Source organism: Pristis pectinata, chromosome 8, assembly GCF_009764475.1.
Source record: "Pristis pectinata isolate sPriPec2 chromosome 8, sPriPec2.1.pri, whole genome shotgun sequence".
NCBI lineage: Eukaryota > Metazoa > Chordata > Chondrichthyes > Rhinopristiformes > Pristidae > Pristis > Pristis pectinata.
The window spans coordinates 70,155,548-70,175,138 of NC_067412.1; the positions used below are offsets into that span (position 1 = coordinate 70,155,548).

The 19,591-nt window shown below is 38.5% G+C and overlaps 1 protein-coding gene across 8 annotated transcripts in view; it reads right to left on the reverse strand.

Moving 5' to 3' along the window:
* bcorl1 (BCL6 corepressor-like 1) overlaps nucleotides 1-19,591 on the reverse strand; it is a 183,144-nt gene that overhangs the window by 16,206 nt on the left and 147,347 nt on the right. For 7 of the 8 annotated variants that reach the window (XM_052020783.1, XM_052020782.1, XM_052020780.1 and 4 more), the window contains 4 exons: nucleotides 18,513-18,808; nucleotides 17,354-17,629; nucleotides 11,121-11,287; nucleotides 3,732-3,877 (listed from right to left, as the gene is read on the reverse strand). In XM_052020783.1, coding sequence (XP_051876743.1) covers nucleotides 3,732-3,877; nucleotides 11,121-11,287; nucleotides 17,354-17,629; nucleotides 18,513-18,808 — 885 coding nt within the window. The remainder of the gene's footprint in view (nucleotides 1-3,731; nucleotides 3,878-11,120; nucleotides 11,288-17,353; nucleotides 17,630-18,512; nucleotides 18,809-19,591) is intronic. The other variant, XM_052020779.1, reaches the window with a different exon arrangement.

A 19,591-nucleotide genomic window follows, 5' to 3' on the forward strand; every position in this document is an offset into this window, starting at 1 on the left:
TGAACTGATTAAGAGTCCAAACTGATGCAAGCACCCATAAGAGCAGAGGTCAGCTCTTATGCCCCTGGATATTGTTAATGTTGCCAGCAAACATGGATTGACCAGCAGGAGATTCTTCTCATGACCTATAACCAGCTGTTTACTTAGGAAGGGGAAGCACACTCTTGATGAAAAAGTCTGGGTTATTCATCAGAACCATTATGGGTACTGGAGTGGAATCAATTGTGGTCTGCATTCATAGGAAACCAGCAATGGTGGCAAATAGTGGTGTCCAAGACGTCACCTTCTTCTAATATAAATCATGCAAATAAAATCATTCCTTCACACAGAGAGAACCTCAGTAACTTCTCTTGCTGATGCGTGCAACAAGTTAAGAAACAAGGCATAGATTTGCTGCTGCTACTGCCTGGAATGAACCTGTAGCCTTTCACCACTACCTTACCTCCACAAAGAGAGCAGTCCAGGTATGAAACCTCAGAAGGAGGTCTCATAGCTGTGAGGGCAGGTTTTGAAAACCTGGACTTGCAAATACTTTGGTCATAAGGTAGACACAGTGTCTCTGAAGAATGTTTATAAATAGACTCTTCACAGAAGGAGCTTGTTTTTACCTCCTGCTTGAAGTCCCTGATACTTCCCATGTGCCTTGCCATATCTATCCTAAAGCCACCAGTAATGGAGTGCTGCTATTGGTGTCACCATTGAGGCATTCAGTGAATGAGTAGTTTAGCAGCTAAGTGGTGGAAAAAACTCCCTGCTAGTTGTAGCACTCTTCTTGGTCTTTGAAAAGTGTTCAAGCAATATGCAGTGTTTAGACTACATAGGTATGTTTCCTGATTCACCAAAACAAAGTTTTAAATCATGAGAAAAGCAAAAATATAGACGAAGTCCTCAGGGTGCTGCCAAAGGTGCTCACATGAGCAATATGGGCAGAAATGTAAAATGCCTAACATGTGATGTCATTTGGTCAGGCGCAGTAAAATGGATCACTGGTTAAATGTTACAATTATCAGAAATTTTAATCCAGAAATTTTCACTAGCATGATCTACACCAAGAAAAAAATGATTTTGGATTGCATCATGTTTTCATGCTTAAAAAGACAGTGCTACACAATCTAATTTCTACTCTTGAGATTTTTAAATTCTCATCCTTGCTTTCAAAGCTCTTTGTACCATTATACCTTCTTAGCTCTGTAATCTCCTCTAATCATCTGAGATATCTGCACTACTCCAGTGCTATGGTTCAACTTTTGGAATCCCCCAAGTAAAATTTTCTGCTTCTGCTTCCTTCTTCAAAACATTCCTTAAAATCTACTTAATTGGCCAAGCTGTTTGTCATCCATCCTAACATGTGGTTTGGGATCAAATATTATTTAATAGTGCTCTTCAGAATCTTTTGGGATGTTATTACTATGATGAAGGTTTTGTTTAAATATCACTTTTTGTTATTATTCTACAGCCAGACAGTTCCCGAATCTGGGAAAAAAATAAATGCCTAAAATATGGATAACGTAGTGCCACCTTTGTGCACTACACAATTCAATTTCAATATATATTAAAAAAAATTAATCATGAAGGAAAATAATGGATTTATTGTGAATTTCATGAAGTCTGTGATTTTCATTCCAAGTCCTTTGTGCATCTGATGGGCTATTGTACTTTGGAGCTTGGATGGAGATAAGGGTTTGTAAAGCCTGTTTGAACACTACTTTAATTACTCTGGACCAATGTGCACGACCCACAAATAATACAGGTCTTCAGAAAATGGTCTTCAGTACATACACAAGCCCACTTCATCGTTACTTAAGTATTGGCATCACTAGAGTTCACAGATTCGGGGGATTAAGTTGAAGAAAAATCTCTTCTCTCAGAGTGCTGTGAATTTTTGGAATTCTCTACTCCAAGGAATTGTGGATATTCAGTTATTGTGTACATTCAAAACCGACATTGGCAGAAGCTTGAGCATTAGTGAACTAAATAATATGGGGAAATTATGATGAACATGATATAGAAATTCAGCCATGATTTTACTGAATGTGAGAGTGGATTCAAGGGACCTCATACCATGCATGATCTTATGTTCTTATGTACAACTGACTGCATCCAATTAAAGTACATTGAAAGTATCTTTACTTTTAAAGTTTATGGATTTTTTGAAGTTTCCTTTTGTACTCTGTTAGTTCTGAATAAACCAGTTTCACAGAGTTTATCATAAACTAAATTAAACTTTATTTATACAGCATGGTAACAGGCCCTTCCGGCCCAACAAGCCCACGCCGCCAATTACATCCATGTTAACCTACTCACCCGTATGTCTTTCGAATGTGGGAGAAAACCAGAGCACCCGGAGGAAACCCATGCAGTCGTGGGGAGAACATACGAACTCCCCATGACGGGAATTGAACCCGATCACTGGCGCTGTAAGAGCATTACGCTAAATGCTACACTACCGTGCCGCCATTGTCTAGCAGAATTATTTTTTCCCCCAAGAGTTCATAGAGATCTGGGACACACAGATTGCAATAGTACTAAGGCATGTCCCAATATGAAAGGGGTGCCGTTTTCACCCTTTTACGGCCTTCATGCTTTCTAAATAAAAAGCTATTGATAATTTGATTGGAATTTGAATTAGTTTTGATAACCAACTGATACAATATATAAAAAGATTACCATGTAAATAGAGGTAAAGAATTACCATTCATTTTCATTAAACTCTGAGTATTGTAAAATGCTTCAGTCAAGCACTTTTGAAATGCAGTTATTCTTTTGCAGAAACTGTAGTAGCTAATTAATGAATAAGAAAGTCTTACAAGCAGTAGAACTAAGTGGGGAGTTAACTTATTTTGATAGTCTAATTTAGGGGATGGCATTCTTTCATCAAATCAGGCATTGTTTTGCAGTTTTTCTACATAGTGTCACACATTTGAACAGGCAAGACAGGGCCAAAGTTCAATGTCTTGTCTGACAGAGTTCAATGTTTTGTCTGACAGATAGCACCCTGAACAATGCAGTCAGTCCATATTTTTCACTGATTTGCTATCCTCAGATCTGCATACTCATGAGGTCATAAATCCCAGGTCCCATCTCAAATTTTTTTGAACAATTATACCTACATACATGCAGGCATGAGAAACCACTAATTGTCTGCAAAAGTATTGTGTCAAAGGATTCCCAGTTGTGCACTATTTGAAAAGAGAACAGACTTTTTTTTACACCTTGTGATTTTAAGACCAATCACTGTTTGTATCAACACATTCAAATGAAGGAGCTTGTTAGCGAATACCATTTCCTTTCAAGTACTTAAATGTTTTAATGGTTTTACTAATGTGATAATGCTTTAATACCAATACAGGACATACTTGTATTGACTTGGTGTATTGGGTACAAAGGAAAGCTCCTTTTGGTACCTGCTTCTTTTGTTATCCATGACAAGTGCGTGCCTCCTTGGATAATGAGGAATTGGTGTGTAGCACTGGAGAGTAATATGAACTGCCAAACTAGGTATTGGTTTAGGTGCTGGATGTGATTTAACTAAATTAATTGTATATGCGTGCAATCCACTTTTTCCATTTATAAGTACTTTTTTAAAACAATAGTACATTAATAAAAATTAATTTTAATCTGTTCTTTTGATCGCAAATTATCTTTGGATATAGAAAACCAAAGTGTTTTTATCTCTGAGCAAACTAAAGAATTATAATTGTAAGTATTAAATATGTAGTTTATCTACATACCTATAAGAAAATGTTCCATGGGCTCACTATGAGTCATCTTCAGAACTGTCTGACCTGAATAGGTAGCAAGGGTGGGATCTGCACCATATGATAGTAGAACATGGACAACATCCAAGTTATCATTCACAACAGCATCGTGAATAGGTCTAAAGAAGTAACAAAAAAAATGCAGTAAATTGCATTTGAAACCATATTTAATTGGCTACTTTAGCGAAATTAGATAACAGCTAGTTAAATAAAAATCAGAATTATAAAAATCACAATGATAACTGAAGGATTTCTTAAGCATATCAGTAGCACAGTAACAATTATATACCACATTCAGTTGTCTTTTTTGGACAGAAGGCATCCTGAATACACCTGGGTAAAGCCAGTCTGTTGTGAGGTACTGCACAAGAAACATGATTCAATGAGTACTATTCAATAAATGCTGAAATGAACAAATTCAATCTGGCTAATTACTGCCCAATGAGTCAACTAATCATCAGCAAAGTGTGGGAAGGTATTGTCTATGGTGCTATCAAGTGGTGCTGAACAATAATTTGCTCACCGATGTCCACTTTAGGTTTCAACAGGACCACTCACATATCTCATCACAACCTTAGTCCAAACATGGACCAAGGAACTGAATTCCAGATGTGAAGTGAGTATGCCTCAAGAAAGTAGCTGATTGACTGTGACATCAGGAGTTCCAGATCAACAAAAATCAATACACACAGGGGGAAGAAAACTCCAGTGATTGGAGTGATACCTCGTACAAAGGAAGATGATTGTGGATGTTGGAAGTTAAACATTCAGCCCCAGGGCAACACTGCAGAAGTTTCTCTGGGCAGTGCCTTAAGCGCAACCATCTAAAGCTGATCTTCCTCCCATCATAAAATCAGAAGTGGAGATCTTTGTTGATGATCACACAATGTTCAATTCTATTTGCAACTCTTCAGCAAATTTGAATAGCTGTATGTTTGGGCTGGTAAGTAAGTAATATTCACACCATAGAAATACCAGGCAATGACCATTTCGAACAAGAGAGACTAACTACCTACACTTCGCATTATATGCCATTACCATTGCTAAGTCCCCCACTGGAGGTCACCACTGAACAAAAACTCAACTGGACCAAAGGTTGGATATTCTGCACCATGACTCAGTACCTGATACCCCAAAGCCTTTCTATATCTGCAAAGAACACATCAGGAATGTGATGGAACACACCCCGTGCCTGGATGAATGCAGTTCCAACAAGAATCTCAACATCATCCAGGATAAAGCAACCCACTTAATTGGAATCTTATCCACTACCCTAATCATTCATTCTCTACACTACGTGTGCACAGTAGCTGCAATCTGTATCACAGAGCACAGAACAGGTCCTTCAGCCCACAATGCTGTGCCAACATACTAATCGTTCCTACCTACAGAATGCCCATATGCCTCCCATTTTCCTCTCATTCATGTGCCAATCCAAGCCCCTCTTAAAAACCCCACCATGAATTTTTGAATTTGCCTCCACCACCCTATCAGGCAACACATTCCAGACATCCACCACTCTCTGAGTACAAAACTTACCCCTCATGTCTCCTCTGAATTGCTCAATAATGGGAAAAAGATATTGCTTGTCCACCCTACCTATGCCCCTCATAATTTTATACACTTCCAACAGATCACCCCTCAGCCTCCGCCACTCCGGAGAAAAGAGCCCAAGTTGTCCTGCCTCTCCTGATACCACATGCTCTCTAATCCTGGCAGCATCCTAATAAACCTCCTCTGCACCCCCTCTAAAGCCTCGACATCCTTCCTATAGTGAGATGACCAGAATTGCATGCAATATTCTAAATGCGGCCTGAACAGAGTTCTATAGAGATTCGTTATAACTTCTTGACTCCTATACTCAATACCTAGTTAATGAATGCAAGCATTCCATAAGCCTTCTTAACCACCCTAATTACGTGTGTCGCCAATTTCAATGAGCCATGGACTTGCATCCCAAGGTCTTTCTGCTCTTCAACACTGTTAATGGTCTTGCCCTTAAGAGTGTACTGCCTCTTGACATTAGTCCTACCAAGGTGCAACACCTCACATTTATCCGGGTTAAGTGATGTGTAGTTACTTGCCTAGTAAAGTGAAGTATAGTTACTTGCGTAGGCTATTCCAATAGCAATTCCCAAACCTGCAATGTCTACCACAATGAAAGAGAAGAGCAGCCAGCATCTGTAAGTAACATTACCTGCATGTTCCCCTCCAAGTCACCCACCATCTTTAATTAGAAATATACTGCAGATCCTTCATTGTCACTGGATCTATACCCTAGGAGTTCCTAACCAAAAACACCATAGGAGTACCTTCACTAGAAGTAAAGGAGTAGTTCAAGGTGGCAACTTACAACCGCTTTGTCAATGGCGATTAGGTATGGGCAATCAGTGCTGGCCTTCCTAGCAAAATCCACAGATCTTGGAAACATAGATAAGTTTAAAAAAAATGAAAGCTTTCTCTGTGTAACTATGCATTCGCTAGGAAGTGAGCTAAACTTATGTAAACTCAATTACAAAAGATCCTTAAGAGTCATGAGATTGTCAGTACTGGCTGGATTCAAACCCAGGTCCAGCTTAAACCAACTTTGCATTCATCACCTACAGTAGGCTCCCATTGGCTCTACTCCAAGTAACTGATATAATCATAGTGAATTAGAAACATAGAACTTCTTATTTTCTTTTGATGTAGTGATTCTTGAATAAGAATTTTAAATAATTTCTGTACCCACAAAGAACACCATTTTTTTAAAAAAGCATCCCAATTCTCATTTAATAACAAAGTTAATAACCTAATACAGTGGTGCATAAATTGTTTTATGAAGCGAGCCAGATTGACAATCTGAAACATTTCAAGGGTCATTCAGGCAAACAAGTTTCAAACATCCCAACAGATCTTAACATTCAAAACTCTGCCTCTTGGGTAGCATATAAAATCTGGGACAGTTTCAGATAATTTACATTATTTTCATGTAATTGAATGTAATGAAAAACATCTAGTGGTTTAATGGTATTTTCTAATACTTAAAAAAGAATGTTTTATTTAACAGCTGGTAAGGCTGGGGGCATGGCTCAATTGGCTATAAAAGCTCTTCTGGGCGTTGCACCACTCATCGGGAATGGGCTATCTGAAACCATTCTGTGGGTCAGATGCCGTCTGCAGGCCATATGTTGTGCACCACGGATGTAATATTAAGTAGATAATATTGCGAATTGGTGATGAGGTAGAATAGACACTGGCCTTTAACTTATATGATCTGGGTTTAAATCCAATGAAGAATGTTTTCCCTCTCTTTGGGCTGTGGGGAACTTAACTTGAAATGTTTCCAAGTTGTCTGAATCCAGTTCCACCTACAGGGCAAAACAATATATAAATTGGTACAAAACTGGCAAACCCCTAGTATGACCAATGCCAGATACAAGAAGATATCACTATTGAGCCTCTAGAAGTCACAAATGAAATTTACTTTGGGATTTTTGGCCATTTGTCTTTAGAAAGAGTCTTGGTAAAATTTATATTAAGCACAGTGGTCTAGAAAATAAGCAGCATTGTTTCCTTTTTGACTTCAGTTCAGAGGGCAGGAAGCACATGGTCATGACAATCAGTAGTGTGCTGCCTACCACCTTGGTATAGGCAAAAAAAAGTGTCCAGAGGTGAAACGCCAATCGATTATTACTGCTACGCACCCTTCAACCCTCTCTTCTCCTCTCCCAGTGCTGGTCTCTTTAATTCCTAAACCTGGTCTCTCCCCTTGCAAAATGTCTATCACCATTTCTATCCCTTCCACTGTCCCAAACCCAGTTGTCCCACAAAACAGAAGCTTTCATTCCTTTTAGCTGGTAAGCTACTGGATTCTCCTATTTTCTGTCCTTGGTTTGTTGGGTTGATGAAAGTGAAGCCCACAGCTCAAAACTAGATACACACATTTGGCTGCACATTCAGTGCTAGTTTGGCCTCAATTAGTATAGACAAGGATATCAGCAGCACACGAGCTTATGGAGGGATGATGTTAGGCAATGCTGCAGAGGTGCAAATAATGCTGACATACTGTAGATATAAGGTTTGTGTCATGAACCAGCAACAAAAGAAACACACTGAGCATGATTCAGTGTTAAAAAACTATTTTATTAATCACTACTTATGATAATACGTAAAATAAAAGTAAAAATGTTAGTATGTTAGAATTCAAAAATGTTAAACCTTGAACGTTAACCCCAAAACTAAACTCTTCGTGTGTGTGTGAGACCAAGTCCCAAACTCCAAGTTCAGGAATGGTTCTTAAAGTTCAGTTCAGCAAGCCATAAGGTGAAACATGAGCAAGGGCTTCTTCAACAACCACCGTTGTCTGAAGATAAGACGTAGACGTAGAGAAATATAGAGAGAGTAAATACGAAATCCAAATGTTCCACGATGGAACCCAAACGACACTTCAGTGTTTACTCGGTAGTGACTTCCTCACCCTGAAAAGCATCCGAATCGTGGTCGTCCACACACAAATACCTGTTTCCTTCTACAGGTCAGCAACAAAGTGAACCCCACTGGATTACTTCCAACTTCCATACATGGATTTCAGTGGCAGACACAGTTATTGTTTCTCATCCATCGATAGAGAAAACTAGCAGGCTGGTGTCTCTCTCTCTCTCTCTTCTTCAACAACGTCATTACGTCCTTTATCTTCTATTGACGTAAGCACGCCACACACACACACACACATACACACAGACACACACACACACACACACTCTATCTAAAAGGGACATTCACTGAGTCCGTAACATTTGAAACTAATCTCAGGGTCAAGTATAATACCAAAATTGTGAATATTTAGCTCAACCTCAACACAATTCCCAGGGGGAGACATGAAGGTGATGCCCAGGGAACAAAGTCACCAAAGGCCTGTACTCATCCAACCACGTAGACGTCGTGGCCAAGAAAGCTCACCAGCACCTCTACTTCCTCAGGAAGCTAAAGAAATTTGGCATGTCCCCTTTGATACTCACCAATTTTTAGTCAATGCACCATAGAAAGCATCCTATCTGGATGCATCATGGCTTGGTATGGCAACTGCTCTGCCCAGGACCTCAAGAAACTGCAAAGAGTTGTGGACGCAGCCCAGAGCATCACGGAAACCAGCCTCCCCTCCATGGACACTGTCTATACCTCTTGCTGCCTTGGTGAAGCAGCCAGCATAATCAAAAGCCCCACCCACCCCAGTCATTCTCTCTTCTCTCCTCTCCCATCAGACAGGGGATACAGGAGCCTGAGGGAACATACCACCAGGCTCAAGGACAGCTTCTATCCCACGGCAATAAGACTATTGAACGGTTCCCTTATACGATGAGATGGACTCTTGACCTCATAATCTACCTTGTTTGACCTTGCACCTTATTGTCTACCTGCAATGCACTTCCCTGTATGTGTGACACTTTACTCTGTATTGTTATTTTTTTTACTCTGTACTACCTTAATGCATTCTGTACTAACTCAATGTATCTGCACTGTGTAATGAATTGATCTGTACGAACGGTATGCAAGACAAGTTTTTCACTGCACCTCAGTAGAAGTGATAATAATAAACCAATACCAATACCAAGTCTATAGTCTTCCCAACGCTTGGTTGGAGGAAATTTCTGCTCATTTCTACTGGATGTCAAATAAGCAGGTGTTACGGACTCGGTGAAAGTCCCTTTAAGATAGAGTGTGTGTGTGTGGCGTGCTTACGTCAACAGAAGATAAAGGACGTAATGACGTTGTTGAAGAAGTCAGTCGAAGTCGAAGAGAGAGAGAGAGAAAAAGGGAGACACCAGCCTGCTAGTTTCTCTATCGATGGATGAGAAACAATAACTGTGTCTGCCATTGAAATCCATGTATGGAAATTGGAAGTAATCCGGTGGAGTTCACTTTGTTGCTGACCTGTAGAAGGACGACCACGATTCAGATGCTTTTCAGGGTGAGGAAGTCACTACCAAGTCAACACTGAGGTGTCAATTGGGTTCCATCGTGGAACATTTGGACTTCGTAATTACTCTCTCTATGTTCTCTACATCTACGTCTTATCTTCAGACAACGGTGGTTGTTGAAGAAGCCTTTGTTCATGTTTCACCTTATGGCTTGCTGAACTGAACTTTAAGAACCATTCCTGGACTTGGAGTTTGGGACTTTGCCACACACACACGACGAGTTTAGTTTTGGGGTTAATGTTCAAGGTTTAACATTTTTAATTCTAACATACTAACATTTTTACTTTTATTTTACGTATTATCATAAGTAGTGATTAATAAAATAGTTTTTAACACTGAATCATGACTCAGTGTGTTTCTTTTGTTGCTGGTTCGTGACACAGGCTAATAAGTTTGAGACTCTGGAGGATAAAGAAAATTCTGATGAGGTGAAGCTGGATGTCATCAGTGTACATGTGGAAAATGACATGGTTTCTGATGATGTGGCAGATGAACAACATACAGATGAGAAACAGAAAGGGACCCTGGACAGATAATCAAAGAGCTCCAGGAATAACAATGCAGGTGCGAGAAGATAAGCTGTGCCTGGCAGGTCCTTGACTACTAGTGCACAAAAAGGAATGAAACCAGGTTAACAATATCTCATCCAGTTATGTGACAGGAATTGGAGAATGATAGTTGACCATATCAAAGGCTGCAAGCAGGTCAAGAAACACAATAAAAGATAGTTCACCTTTGTCACAATTGCATAGGATGTCATATGTGATTTTGATCAGAGTTCACTTGGTACAGTGGCAAGGGTAAAAACTTGGCGGGAGAGATTCAACCAAGGAGTTCTTGATAAGATGGGGACAAATTTGAAACAATACATTCAACAAGTTTGAATAGGAAAGAAGTTAGAGATAGAACAGAATTGCACAATAGAAAAGTCAATAGTTTTATTTTTAAGAGAGGAATGACTATGGAAGATTTTAAAGGAGACAGAGAAATTAACTGAGAAGGGAGAACAATTAACAACATCAGCTATCAAGGGTGCTGTTAAAGTGAAAAAACACATCTGCATTTACTTAAATTCTTCTATATCACCTATTTTAAGTGCATATGAAAGATAAGCTGTTAGTTCAGATCATAAAGGTATGTTAGTGCTACATCCTGCATTACCCTTTCATGCGATTGGATGCTAAGTAGCATCTGCATTGTCCTGAATACAAGATAAAGGTGGCAGTAATATGTAATAGATGGATTTATAGAAAAAACAAAAAGTGAGGTTTATTCTCTAATTGAATAAGCTATGTTTGAGCTGTGACTGCTTGATATCAATATTGAAAACTGTTTCATTCTCCAACTTGTACCTGTATTCAGCAAAAAATTCACAATGGTAAAACACATATGCCATTCTTACCTGGTACCATCCTGGGCACTGCAGTTTACATCTGCTCCATGCTCCAGGAGCCGTGTGACGATGTCAAGCCAGCCACGTGCAGAAGCTTCATGCAGTGCTGTATAGCCTGCATTATCCCGGTGATTGATATCACACACTTCATTCTCCAAACAGTAGATAACCACATCCTGTACAAAAAAAAGGGAATTTTGAAAAAAAAATCATTTGAATAAAATAGCAGAACAAAATTTGCTGCTGTCTTTACATTTGAATCATATTAGTTTTTAACTTACAACTTCTTCCTTTTTTAAGATGTTCAATTATGTTTATGAGGTAGTTACAGAAGTCCAGGCTGGTTTAAAGAGATATTAATAATTTTGGCTCAGTCATAGATCATGCGCAATGAATGGGAGAACCCTGGAGAGTGTAAGTCACCCCAAGTGTGTAGATGACTGGTTGAATCCAAGGAGAGTTGAGAGAGACCTTGGAGTAAAAGTACATAGTTCTGTGAAAGTGGCAACTTAGGTAGACAGGATGGTGAGGAAGGCATATGACATGCTTGCCTTCAGCGGCCGACATCCTGAGTTGTGATATCATGTTACAGTTGTACGTAATGTTGGTTAGGCTGCACTTGGAGCACTGTGTGCAGTTCTGGTCACCACACAAACGTGATTAAGCTAAAGAGGGTACAGACAAGATTCACAAGGATGTTGCCTGAATTGGAGGGCTCAAGTTATAAGGAGAGATTGGATAGGCTACGTCTATTTTCCCTGAAGCGAAGAAGGCCGAGAGGTGACATGATAAAGGTTTATAAAATTATGAGGGCATAAATGGAGTTGATGGCCAGTGTCTGTTTCCCATGGTAGGGTTGTCTAAAACCAGAGGACATGGGTTTAAGGTGAGAGGGGGGAGGTTTTAAGGGATCTGAATTTAAGAGGAATCTGGTCAGGTACTTGAATGAGCAGAGCATTGAGGGATGTGGAATTAATAAAGGCAAGTGGGATTAGTACAAATAGTCATGATTTGTCTACATCTATGCTGTTAGAAGTGCTGGTGTGCTTCTGAAAATGTACCAGTTTTTTTATATGACATTTTAAACTGGCCTAATCGATCCTCTCTAATGGACAGAACAATCAGAACACCCAACAGAAAGCAAAATATTGAAGTTCTCCTGCTATTCCATATAACATTTATCAAACAATCTTTCAATGGCCATTCAGTCTCCCCACTGAATGTGGGATCTTGCTTAGTAAAACGACATGGTGATGTATTTCATTGACTGTGTTTCAATTTGGGATGTTTTGAGAATTTGAGAGGTGATATGTAAATTATGTTTCTGGGCCTTTTATTTTATTATGATCCATGCCCTTCTCATCTGATACTCACAAACACATCTTGCACTGAAATGGTTTGATGTTGTCATCTCCAAATGGTTTACTTTCCCTGCATTCTAGGATGATAAAGCTACTACTACTCCTACTACTGCCTAAATCATCTACCTTGCATGGATAGCGTATCAAACCCAGATGTTCTGGCATGCAGACAGCCAATTTTATTCACAACAAAAATAAGTAATGGTTTAGTTTCCCCAAACTCTTATCCTCCATTCAGCAACATGGACTTGTCAACAGGTGGATGATGTTCTTCAGTAACATTCATTAAAGTGCAGCAAAAATTCATACAATGTTTCTCAGTAGTTCAAGTGACCAAAACCATCAGAATAATAATAATCATCTGTTCCAAAATGTTCTTATGTCCTTTTTTATTAAACATGCCCACCTTCTTGGGCAATGATCCATCAGCTTTTTCTCCAAAACATTTAGATATTTCTTGAGTTTATTTATGATGCCCAATCCAACACTGTTACCCAATTTCACAATTCTAATTGATTAATGAGAATTACTTTTACCTTCCATCTCAGAAATATTTATATTCTTGAGTAATATGGCCAGAGAAAGTAATTCCAGAAATTTATCTTAAATGGAATAGTTGCTTAATAGCAGGTATACTGCAGATAGCTTTAATAAATCCATTTATCTCTTTCCAATTAGTTAGTGATAACAATTTGTTTTATCAGAGAAAAGCTGATACCTTAAAACATGCAATTGAGAGGAAATCTACAAAGCCAATGATAATAATTCCATAAAGAAAACAATGTACTTAATTTGGATGTGTGAAAATATAAATTTACGTAAAAATTCTACATTACTGAAAGTGGATCAGTTTTAGATTATAAAATGTGTACTGCACATTTGGTTCAGCTTATGTGTTAAAAATCAATGGTCAAGAATGAAGACTTCAAGTAATAAATTCAGCTGTATACATTTAATCTTGCAAATTCAGAATGAACTTCAATTAACATTTGTGCTTCTACAGATTTGACAAAGTGAAAACAAAACACACTATCATTATTTACCTGGTCTGTGTTGATATCATGGTTTGCATTCTGGCAGCAAATGCTATAGAAGTTGCTTTGCGCTTACCACATATATGGGGTCCGACTTATTGAAACTCACTGTTGTTACCATTTTATTTATACCTTTGTTAATTGTACTAAATAAGGCTTTTCTGTCTAAAGATCTCAAGTCCTGGTTGCCTTCATTATTGTTATACTTAGATAGAATTTCATTGGCTCTAATCGGTGGAGCCTAAGGTGGTGAAAGTTGTAATATAAAATGGAAGATATGTTTGTGCTCTTTTTAATTCAATTTAAATGAAAAGTCACTTGGAAAGAAATATCATTCATTTATTGTAATCTCCATCAATTCCATGATTTTTTTGCTGGGTTTTCCATGTGTCTACATTACTAACACAATGAAGAACCCTGGACATACGCAGTGACATCAATGATATGCAACTCCTGCATGGCACATCCAAATTTTTAATAACACGTGGTCCCCCGACAGCATGGAAAACTCATGCAGAAGCAGTTGTTTATTATAGGTGCATTGCATCTTTCAGAATTATTAAAGACGTCCTGACACAGCATGTGAGTATCACTCTTGGGATAAAGTGGTTTCATTTTCCCTGCCATGCTCCAAACAGAACACTATATGGAGAACAAAACAATCTGATGTAGTTCTGACTTGATTACACAGGTGCAGGTCAGGTTAGGAGTTGTTCAGTCAAATTCTGGATCCATGCAAAATGACCCAGACACACCACTGATGCATAGTTTAAAATTATTCACTTTCTAGGAAAGAGGCATTGCTAATAAGGCCAGCATTATTGCCTATCCCTATCGTCTTTCAGAAGGTAGTGATGAATGAACAACTGCAGAACTTCCACGGAAAGCATTCCCACAATACTGTGTAGTGGAGAAGTCCAGGATTCATACCCAGTGACAAGGAAAGAGCAGCAATATATTTCCAAATCAGGATGGAGTGCAGATTGGACAGAACCTGCAGAGTGGAGGTATTTCAATGTGACCAGTGCCCTTGTCCTACTTAATAGTAGAGATTGCAGGTGTGGAGTCTAAGCAACCATTTAGAGTGCACTTTGTAGATGGTACAAACTGTAGCCACAGTGCAAAAGTCGTAAACAGGACAAATGTTGAGGGTAGTGGATGGGATACCAAACAAACTGGCTGCTTTATCCTGAATGGTGTTGAGTTTCTTGACTGTTGGTGGAACTGCAATCCAGGTAAGTGTATCATTCTCCTGACTTGTGCTTTGTAGATGGTTTCATCCCATGATAACTACATTTTCGATTGCATAGCATTGAAATAAACAATGATACATGATCTAATTTCTAGACAGGATAATCCAATGTTAAAAGAGGCAGCAGCATCAGCACTAATAAATAAAACTTTTCCAGTTTTACAGAAAACATGCTGTTGGCAATTGATAATTCAAGTGTTCATATTTGTTAATGAATTTCTCATTGAGTTTTGGAACATAGTTTAGTTTTATGAAAACTACATTCCAAAAGGCATTGCATTTAGTATCCACTCCCTAGTTTCATTCTTTTGTGCATCTTTACTAGAAAAAAATAAATCATAAACTAGCTTTTATTTTGTTTTGGAACACTAATCTGAAATTGCTGTATCCTGTGGCCTAGTTCCAGCTACTACAATTTTCATAAATGCAACAGTGATCCCATGTGGCAGTTCATATGTACTACAACAGTTAAAATGAGTTCACAAGATGCTATGGTGAGAAAGAATTTTAATTTAATCAGATAATCACTATTAATGTCTTCTAAATTATTTTCATTGGTTACTATTCTGCTTATGTGACGGGAACGGTGAAGAAAAAAAACTGCAAAAATTGTTTAGCTGATTAGCAAGAATTTGAATTAATTATTAGTTTCATTACTAAATCTTTACATCTATAAAAAATTAACCTATTCTACCAAACTAATGCTTTAATTTACCATTGTGCCCGATTATATCAAGGGCTCATTACCTAATAGGGTTAAAATATTCTTGGAGGTATCTCCTTCTTGGTTTTTTCCTCACTAGCATTTTAATGCAGTCAACAATTGTAAATAGAACCGGTGTATGCAGCAGTGCATCTTGCTTGCAATGGCAGCTGGTTACTGTCAGGAAATAAGACAGAGTTTCAGCATTTCAATTTTAAAAAGCCAGTGGAAGGAAAAACTGGATAGAGAAGCCTTCAGAATCATTAGGACTCAGCCAGTTGAGAAGGCTTCTCAGTCCTCAAAATTTTTCCATTTTGGAAACTCTGACATTGAGTACTGGTGTTCACTATGGTCAGTTGCAAAGCAAAGCTTCCCATACTGTGCTCAAATCTGCTGCACAATTGAAAATTCTCCAAGGTTATTCTGATTTGCTTTGTGATTCCTCAGAATGGGATTAGCATTTCTTTTTTGGCAAATGTTCCTGGCATAGCAACAGACTCATCTTGAGGATCCATGTTTGCTTGGAACTGGATTCAGACTTTCCTTGTGTAGCATGCTCATACATAGACATTAAACTGTCAACATAACAGTGTTATGTCGACTGATTTGAGTACGGAACGTAAAGCTGAAAAGCCAGTAATTTAATCACTGAAAATGCCAGATATTTAGGAATATACCACTTACTAGGTTGATTAACTTTTCAAACACTAAGGCCGAATTGGACTTCATCCATTTTTTTCTAGAGCATTAAATGCAACTACTTTTTGTTTTAATGCTAAATCAATATTGGCAAATAAAAACAAAATATCTGCTGTTTCAGTTACACATGGGCCGAAGTGAGTCAGTGCTTTTGAAGAGGTATCTCTGTGGCAGCGACACAGTGGAGGTGGCTGAGGGCTGGGGTGCAGGCAAGGGTTGGAAATGAAGAGAGAGAAGGAAATCAAGGTAGTAGGGAAAAAGTAGACCAGAGAAAGATTTAAGAGTTACAGTATGGGAACTGGCCTCCAACTCCACCCCACGCTGTGGCACAGTCTGATCAGACCTTGTGCCGTGATCAGGCTGCTTCAGCGAACATCAGGGCCACAGACTGCAGCATATAGTACACAGACGCTGCAATCTTTGTCAATGCTTCCTGCCTGCATAAGCACAGCACATAGGAAATCAATATAAAGGAGTCAGCAAAGAAACAAATGGAAGTCCCAGTAGGGACCCATTAATTCAAATGGTTACTGTCAGATGTACTACTTGTTCAACAGTGAGCAATGAAGGTTGGGGTTTGTGGCCTTTTGATTCCATTTGTGTCAGTAAGTGAGAAACATGTGCCACATGTGCAGAATACAATGTGGAAATTAGGCGAATTGTTAAGTTTCTGGTCCAATTTCCCAATAGGTGGGATTTCTGCCTGAAATAAGGACAGACACTTCAAAACATAAAAAAACAATTTTTTTGTGATTTTTGTTTTTCTCTCTCTAATCCACTTACTAGATTTTGCTACATGTTGCCGTGAGGCAAGCACTCTACTGGTGTCAGGCATATTTTTGAGACAATGCACATTATAGCAGACTTTATTACAAAGATATAAAAAGTTATTTCACACTCTCTGCCCAAGAGGAATGAGTCAGCAGTAAAATTAAAATTCATATGGTGGAATGGTTGGCTTGTTTCTGCTTTGTCATCATATTTTATTATCTCATTCATCTAGAAATTAGAACTCATCTGTAATTTAGGGAATCAACTTGGCAGAGCATGCACAATGCATTTTTCAATCTGTTAATAACAGAGGTATGTGAAAAGGTAATGCTGAGAGGCGAGGAGAAGTCTGGAAGGTAAAAAAAAAGATATTAACAAACCTAAACACGTCACTTATCAAATTATATTATTAAAGATTTTACCTCATAGCCTAATCGTGCTGCCTTCTGCAGCAGGGTTTCACCAGCATTCTTATTTACTATTAGTTTTCGCGTTTCAGATTGAGACTGCTGTCCTGTGGATGTCTCTGCTTGAGCAGATGGTGACCGTGACCCTGTTGCATGTTTAACAGGAGTAACTGAGGATGTCTTCTTTTTCCAGCGGACTGAATAATCAGGTTTCTTCTTTGGTGATGGGCTCCAATCAGAATCCAGCATTAATGCTAAGCGCTTCAGGGAGCGTTTTTGCTTTACTTTAATCTAATAGAAAACAAACATTTAATAGATCAATTAATGGAGCAAAGAAATGAATTATACTATATAACCTTACCAGTTAACTCAATGTACTCCTTTACATTGCCTTTTTAACTTGGAAATGATGCAGATGGTTATAACTGGGTCGATTGCTGAACCTACACACTGATGATTTTAAATTGGTTCATTTATAATAAACAATATCTCATTTACAATAAGAAAATTATGTGGATTATGATTTTATACAAACAGGCTTAATATTTGAACATCAACATTGCTCAATATCATTTCCATGCTTAAATCTCAAAAGTTTTTGTGCTGATCCGTTAACATATCAAGACTGATGTCCTATTTCATTTTGTTAAAATCAGATGGAGTAGGTAGCTTGAAATCTATGATTTTGCTACAGCCACTCCAGATTAAACTACTTCTAATGCTTTTCTTACTGCCCCTCGACCCTCTGAACTCCACAACTTGCCACTTGCAATTCTGGTGCTGTATCCCATTACACGTCAAATACACCTTTCCATCATCCTGCCCTCTTGAGGCACAGGGCTCCAATTTAAAATAATCATCCCTATTCTTGAATTAGATTGTGGCTTTACACTTCACCATCACTAACATTATGAGCCCTACAAGATTCCAGAATTCTCCATTCCTTTGGCTCTGACCTCTTGCATACTTCCCATTTTCTTCAACCCACCACTGTCTTGGCAGCACTCAATGAAATTCTAACCTTAAACCCCACCAACTCCCATAATTTTCAACAAGCTTTTGATGTACTTTCCTAATATCTCATTTAAAGCATTCTTTTCCTTTAACTAAGGCACAAAACAATGTGGCTACACAGTATTCTAAGTTGTAAATGTAGCGATTATAAATTATTTACCTTGTGCTTTCCTTGATTGTTTGCACCTTCTTCCGATGACAGGGGCCCACTAATATGCTTTGTCTTACATTTTCGTTTTCCTGATGGTTTTTCAGGCTGGTACTCACTTGGAGATTCTTGTATGTGGGACAAATTGAGAGCACCTGGGCTGCAAGGCTCTTTAAGTTTCCGTACACTTCCTGACACAGGAGTGCTGTGCCTGACACTCAGGTTCCAGTCAGTATTAGGCAATGTGGTTGAAGGAGCTAGCCTCTTTCGTGATGAAGTAGGTGGTGTCCATATGCCTAAAAAGAAAACTGCAATATGGTTAACTTGACCAGGCTCCATATCTGCTCTAGATTTTTAAGTTCTTATGAAACTGTATCTACGCTGGAAGTCAAAACACTTTTAGCTAAAATCCACTTTTGGCATCAGTGGAGTATAATCTTTTGTAATATCAGATTGTGCAGTATGATGTTATACTAAAATGCTTGAACAGATCACTTCAGCATTTTTACTTGAATCAGTCAGTGCTTGTAGTTGTTCTCCAACTGACAATTAATGTTGGCAAATATACACACGGCAAGGTATGAGCTGTCAGCACACCACACGATGGGCAACTAAATCATGAACAAATGTCTGAAATTAGTCAGGAGTCAGAGTGATACAGCACAGAAACAGACCATTTGGTCCACCAAGTCTGCACCAACCATCAACCACTCATTTACACTAATCCTACATTAATCCCCTTTTTTTATTCTCACATTCTTCTCCAAATGTCTTTTTCTTCCTTCTTTTAAGAATTAAGAAACAGAAGCAAGAATTGGCTATTTGGCCATTTGAGCCTGCTCTACCATTCAATAACACCACAGCTGATCAAATAATGGCCTCAACACACCTTTACTGCTCTCTCCCTATACCGTTTGGCTCCTTGTGGTTTAGATGTTTGTAAATCTCTGCCTTGAATATATGCAATGACTCCACTTCCACAGTGCTATAGGGTTGAGAACTACAAAAATTCTGATGCTCTGTGAAGAAATTTCTCCTTACTTAAATAGGTGTCCCCTTATTCTGAATCTCTGTCACTAAGGGAAATAACT